Source organism: Sinocyclocheilus rhinocerous, unplaced genomic scaffold, assembly GCF_001515625.1.
Source record: "Sinocyclocheilus rhinocerous isolate Xijiao unplaced genomic scaffold, SAMN03320098_v1.1 scaffold1519, whole genome shotgun sequence".
NCBI classification, from domain to species: Eukaryota; Metazoa; Chordata; class Actinopteri; order Cypriniformes; family Cyprinidae; genus Sinocyclocheilus; species Sinocyclocheilus rhinocerous.
The window spans coordinates 49319-56400 of NW_015633251.1; the positions used below are offsets into that span (position 1 = coordinate 49319).

The window sequence follows — 7082 nt, forward strand, 5'->3', positions numbered from 1 at the left end:
GGGATGGGCGGATCGATCCTTAAGTATCGATACTTTCGATACTGATGTTGTATCGAAAGGATCGATCCTCACATAAAAATATCGATTCTAAAGTGCATTTTTAACCATTAATTGTATTTATTTATCAAGAAATTTGGTGCATAAAAAGCTTCTAAGTATATTAAGCGAATAATTGTGTTGGATAGAACCATTTCTCCTGTTCATCGGAACACGCGCAGATGCTGAAAGACAGAAGCAATCAATCACAGACAGCGTTCGCTGCTGACGCATGGCTCAGTGCTTGTTAAGATAGGGCTGCGTTTCCCAAAAGCATCGCCACATTATTACATTACATTAGCCTACATAACATTGTTACTATATATATAACATTAATTCTGAAAAATGCATCACGGTTTCCACACAAATATGAAGCAGCAATAATAATAAATGTGTCTTGAGCAGCAAATGATATTAGAATGATTTCTGAAGATCATGTGTAATTATGCTGAAAATTCAGCTTTGTTCACAGATGCATTTTAAATTACATTTTAAAATATATTAAAATAGAAAATAGTTATTTTAATTGTTATATATCACAATATTGCTGCTTTTACTGTTTTTTTGTTGTTGTTTTTCAAATAAGTGCAGCCTTGGTGAGCATGAGACTTAAAAATATTACAAAATCTTACTGACCCCAAACTTTTGTGAACATGTAATATTTATTTTAAATCGGCTAGTTTGTGCAAGTAAATTTATTTAAACTGTTGTTAAAAGTTCAAATGGATTGTGTTATGTTCTGTAATTGCTGTTAATTAATAATAATAATACATTTTAGTACTTATGTAACACCATGTTTATTTCTCATGAGGTATCCTCAAAGGTGCACCTTTGTAACTTATCGAACCTTAAAACATGCATACTTGTATGACACTAATATGCTCACTTTTAGGGGTATAGTTGCACCTTTGAGGATATTGCCCCAGTAAAGGGCTAAAATACAATTATAGTATATTTTATTTCTGACAGCGTAAACAAAAAAGGCCTATGGAATGTTAAAAAACATGGCTTTAAAATCTAATATTAAGTGAGTATAATTACTGATTATACTCTTTTAATAATTTAAAAGATCAGTTTAGTTTAGAGATATCGGTATCGGTATCGATATCGGCGATACTGGGCTTGAAAATATCGGTATCGGATCAAAAATAAAATAAGAGGTATCGCCCATCCCTAAACGTGGTGATTGAGCGTCAAAGCAAAGCGTGGTTTGAACGCCCCGCCCCCGCAGCTGAACTGGAGGTTTTGATTGGTTTTGCACCCGAGTCAGACCTGTCTGTTATTGGCTGAAGCGCAGGGCTCCACCCCAGCAGGTTGAAAAGTGCCCATCAAACGCTCGCTCTGTTTCTCCATCGCCGCCGCCTTTGTCCTTTTTATTTTTTCTGTACTTTGTACTTTTGGTGAAAAATAAATGTAGCGAAGTTAAATACTTTAGTTTTATTCTACTCAAGTAAAAGTAAAAGTAAAAGTACCACAATTTAATTATATTCTAGAACGTAGAAAAACTATAAAAATGTACTCAAGTACTGTAACGAAAGTATTTGTAATGAGTTACTTTCAGACACACACACACACAGACACACACAGACACACACACACACAGACACACAGACACACTCACACACAGACACAGACACAGACACACAGACACAGACACACTCACACACAGACACAGACACAGACACACAGACACAGATACAGACTGACACAGACACAGACACAGACACACACACACACACAGACACACACACACACACACACAGACACACACAGAGCGGCGGGTGACGGTCAGTGTTTGTGAAGTGATTTCCTCACGTTCACATTCAGATGATCAGGAGCATCAGTATCTGAGAGAGATTGAATTACAGCCTCAGCTGGAGCTGCGTGCCGGATCTCACTGAAGTATTGATCAGCTTTAATTTCTGTGATAATAACACTAGAGAAACACTGTCTGATGCTCCTCTGGAACACTGTGTTACATCAGTGTTAAGTGCATCGGCAGACTATCAGTACAGAAAAAGTGTATTTTTGTCTTGTTAGCTAGCATAAATATATATATTAAAAAAACGTCTAAATCAGAATGCATGTACTGGAAAAACAAAATGACTTATGATATCAGGATTATTACAGTTTACAGCCTAAAATCTGAAATTAAAATTAAAAACATTTAAAAATTATTTAAAAATATAAAAATAAATTATATAAAACCTTATTGCAGCTAGTTTAATTTTCAGTTTAACTTGATGTACTACAATAACTAAAACTAAAATAAAAATAATAAAATGATAAAAGTTTATATAGACATATATATACATAAAACCTAAAAAGTTTACATAAAAAACTAAAAAAAAATTACAAAAACACACAACAAAATTACTAAAACTAAAATAAAAATTAAAAAGGAAAATACAAAAATAAAAATTGATTCAAAGTTTTAATAAAAACTAGAATATATTTCAATGTAAAAATACCACTGTAAGGCATTAAGTCTCATTTTCCGGGGAAAAAATAAATAAATAAAATAAAAATAAATTGAATTGTTTATTTTTCAGAACCCACTGGCAGATATTTGTTCGTTTTAAGCAAAACTCACTCTTATTTGTTTCTTTCAGAAAACGAGAATTAATATCTTCAGTCATTCTGCTTCTCCAGTGAATGTATCTTGATTTCAGAATGTTTAGATATCTGCGCTGGAACACAAGACAGAAACACTGAGGAAGAACATCATTGCTTTGCAGCGTAAAGTCTGCAGCTCGTCCACTAACACTGGAACAGATCATCTGACCAACAGATTGTCATTAAGTAATCAGAAATCACTTCTACCATAACAATAAGCAGACAGAGAACGCACTGTCCAGTTTCAGAGCCGTATATCAGGTGAACACACACACACCTGCAAGCACAAAACATGCTCATTTAATGGTCATTTTATTAAAAAACATCTGCGCACATGACTGTTAGAGTACATTAATGTGTGTGTGTGTGTGTGAGAGAGAGAGAGAGAGAGAGAGAGGGACGGAGTCTCTGTTCACAGTTTACAGCTCCGGAGGCGTTTCATTACAATGAATCTGCAGGCTTCGCTTTTGTAAACAATAAAGGTTACAGTAATGAAACACAATGAAGACATTCACCATCAAACAGCGCTGGACCTCCAGAATCACCAGAGCATGGTTCATCAGACCACGACATCACAGCTCGATGAAGCAGTAAATAAGTGCATTAGAACAGAGTTGAGCTGGAGGAGTCCGGCTCCTGAGGAATATTGCACTCGGAGTAAGGCGTCGCATCTCTCCAGCAGGTGTGAGTCACGGACACTGAGGATGAGGAAGATGAGGAAGATGAAGGCCACTGAAGGGTCCCAGTGCACAGTGTGTCAGATGACCGCCTGCGTTCATAAACAAGCAGCACTTTAATAAAGCAGCACACTGATCTTCTGCACTCAGAGATATCAGAACTAAGATATCAGTTCCAGACTCATGAACGACATTCTCTCAACTCCAGACAACACATGAGATGTGAGCGTGTCAGTCTGAGACAAACACCGATCTATAATCTATACATTATAAATGTATAATTGTACAAACATTATGGGAATGTTACTTTTGAACGTTCTGAAACAAGTAGTAACATTTAAAAACGGCTTGAAGACAGTCTGATAAACCGCTCGTTCAGCTGCACACTGTGTGAGGGGTTATTCTAACGCTTATGAATAACTTCGGTGTGTTTAATATGTTCCTGGATTAGTATCAGTGAAAAGGGGCTGTTAAAAACATATTTGTCTTTGAGTCATTCATTCAAGAGATTCATTCAAAAACACTGATTCGTCCAGCAATGAAACTAAATCTTGAGTGAGTCATTGAATCATTCCATTCATTAATTCCATCAGATTTTTACTTGTCTTATATTTTTTTCTTCAGAATTGTGAGAGAACCACAACCTCCATTTATAAAAAATCCAGAATCGTGCGGCTCTATTTTGCACACAAACAGCTCTTAATCGAGACAGTTTTTATGCAGCCGGCTGATTTGTGTTCATGGAATTCAGCAGCAATTAAATGTTTTGCAAAAAGAGAGACAGAATAAATATGTTACAGTTCATTTTTTAACCGCACTGAAATCGAAACTGGGAACTGATAAGAATCCGAATCGATAAGCAGAATCGGAATTGATAAAATTCAAATGATATTAATAAAAATAAAAGTTTGAGTTAATTTTTTTAAACCACATTGGAATCGAAACTGTGAATCAATAAGAATCGGAATTGATAAAATTCAAACGATACCCAGCCCTACCCTGATAACACAAGTACATCACGGAGACGTCTATTTGACATCTGCTTTACATCTGCAAGACGTATTTTTAGGGCATTTTCTCATCTGCAATACATCTATTGTATGTTTCCTATCAGATGTCAAATAGACGTCTATTAGATGTCTTTAAGATGTTTATGATTTAGAAAGTATGTAAAACTGACATCTGAAAGAGGTCTAGCAGATGCTTTCCAGATCAAGCTATCTTTAACAGACCTCTTGCAGACGTGCGTGTGCTGTCTGGGGAACGATAACGGGACTCACCCGGTCAAACGGCAGCGCGGTCATGTGACAACAACAGCGCAACTTTTCGTTAACGCTCGCGCTCAGCGGATGCCGTTCGGCGTGAACGCACCGTCCAGGTCGTCGTCGTCGTCGTCATCGTCGTCGCCGCCCCGCGACAGCTGCGAGATCCGGTCGAGCGTCTCGTCCACCACGTTCGGGATGATGTTGACGCACGCGCTCGCCGCCTCCCGGTTGTAGGACACGAGCTCGTTGCTGACGTTCGCCGTCTCCACCGGAGTCCGGCAGCGGCAGCGCAGCAGGCTGGAGAAGCCCCTGCGGAACTCGGCGTTGAAGGCGTAGATGACGGGGTTGAGCGACGAGTTGCTCCAGCCGAACCACACGAACACGTCGAAGGTGGTGTCGCTGACGCACGGCTCGCGGCGGCAGAACGGAACCACGCAGTTGAGCACGAAGAACGGCAGCCAGCAGCACACGAACACGCCCATGATCACTGACAGCGTCTTCAGGACTTTGGTCTCGCGCTGGAACGACGTCTTGAGGCTTCGGTGGAGGCTCCGGTCGGACCGGCGGCTCTGCGCGTGCTCCGCCGCGCGCTCCAGCGACGCGATCCTCCGGATCTGGACCTGCGCGATCCGGTAGATGCGCGTGTAAGTGACGATCATGATCGCCACGGGAATGTAGAAGCTGATGAGGGACGAGGAGATGGCGTACTCGCGGCTCAGGCTCGAGTCGCAGCTGTCCACGTCGGACGCGTTGGGCTCCGCGGCGCCCGCGTCGGCTTTGTGCCAGTCCAGCTGCACCGGGATGAACGAGACGAGCACGGACAGCGTCCACGCCGCGCCGATCATCACGAAAGCGACGCGCGGCGTCATCTTGCGCTCGTAGCGGAACGGGCTGCTGATGGCCCAGTAGCGGTCCACGCTGATCACGCACAGGTTCAGGATGGACGCGGTGGAGCACATGATGTCAAACGCCACCCAGACGTCGCAGAACGCGCCGAACGGCCAGAAGCCGGCCACCTCCGCCGCCGCCTTCCACGGCATCACGAGCACGGCCACCAGCAGGTCCGACACGGCCAGCGACGCGATGAAGACGTGCGTGACTTTGGCGCGCAGGTGGCGGAAGCGCAGCACGGCGGCGCACACCAGAGCGTTCCCGAGCAGCGTCCAGAGGATCAGCGCGCACAGCAGGCAGCCGGTCAGCGCGCGCGCCAGCGTCCCCCGAGGCTCGGTTCGGGCGCGCATGCTGGGTCATCGGGTGCGTGCGCTCGCGCCGGCTCCGGTACCGAGGCGCGTCGCATGACCGAGGAGCGAATCCGGTGTTTGCGCACGGCGGCTGTCTGAACTCTCTGAGTGCGAGGGAACTGTGCATGGCTATTTTGAGAGAGAGAGAGAGAGAGAGAGAGAGAGAGAGATTCAGTCTGGATATGCACTGAATGAATAAAAGGAACCGCTGCATATTTACATGATTGTCACGCTTGTAATCGAACAACTCATTGATGTGTACAACTCAATAATTACATTAGCTTTTGCATGGTTTGTATTTCATAATTTCAAGTTCATTTGTTCAAGTTATCTGGTAACCCATTAAATATAACGCAGGTAGACGAGATGTGCATGCAGCTCATTCACAATCAGATTTATAGAGATTGTTAATGGGTTTTTTTGTAACTTTATTTTAAGGTGTCCTTGTTACACATGTTACATGTACTTACTATTATAATAACAATAAACTATGCATAATTACATGCAAGTAGCCCTAACAATATAGTAAGTACACGTAGTTTAATTCAGATTACTCAGTACTTAAATGTATAATTACACTGTAACAAGGACACCTTAAAATAAAGTGTAACCTTTTTGAACTTAACAGATTTATTTCAAATGAATTAACAGCGGGCTTTCTTTGTGACAACATGCCCCGCCAATGTTAACGCGTTCAGGTGTAAATGTCAGTGAGCAGATGTCAACAACACACGGCTTCATAATCATAATGATGATCCATTGCATTCATTATTTGCAGCACGCACAGATTTTTTTTTTAACGAAGGACACGCACAAAAATGAACATCTGAAACGACACAAATAAGAGTGCAAGAATGAGGAGGTTTAAAAGAGTTCTTCAGACAGCGACTGTGCATCGATTCTCTCATAGCAGAGTTCAGTTCAGGATTTCCCTTGAAGATTGATTCATTCACACAGGCTCAGAAATCCTCAATGAAAGCAGGATGAGAGTATAAATGCGTCTGTAGCGCCACCTACAGTAAACAGAGGATCAGAACAATCACTGCAGTTCCAGTCAAAGACACGAGCAGTGCAACACATCAGTCAGAAAAGCTCAGAAAGTCACACGGTTTTGTGGTGTTCCTCAGGGCTCCATTCTGGCTCCGACTCTTTTTATGTTATATACTACCTTTGGGTTTGATTTTGAAGAAATATGGAATTTCATTCCATTTAATATGCTGATGATCTACAGTTGTATCTTCCTTTTA

General features: G+C 41.8%; 1 protein-coding gene across 1 annotated transcript; it reads right to left on the reverse strand.

Moving 5' to 3' along the window:
* Nucleotides 1-3058: 3058 nt before the first annotated feature.
* Nucleotides 3059-6229, reverse strand: LOC107743995 (D(1) dopamine receptor-like). Its single transcript, XM_016557455.1, has 2 exons — nt 4610-6229; nt 3059-3421 (listed from the first exon to the last, which is right to left on the reverse strand). The coding sequence occupies exon 1, from the start codon at nt 5833-5835 to the stop codon at nt 4672-4674; it is 1164 nt and encodes a 387-aa protein (XP_016412941.1). The 5' UTR covers nt 5836-6229; the 3' UTR covers nt 3059-3421; nt 4610-4671.
* Between the last annotated feature and the right edge of the window lie 853 nt (nt 6230-7082).

Excerpts from the sequence above, each read along its gene's own strand:
- LOC107743995 (XM_016557455.1), bottom strand. The coding sequence starts at position 5,835 with ATGCGCGCCCGAACCGAGCCTCGGGGGACGCTGGCGCGCGCGCTGACC.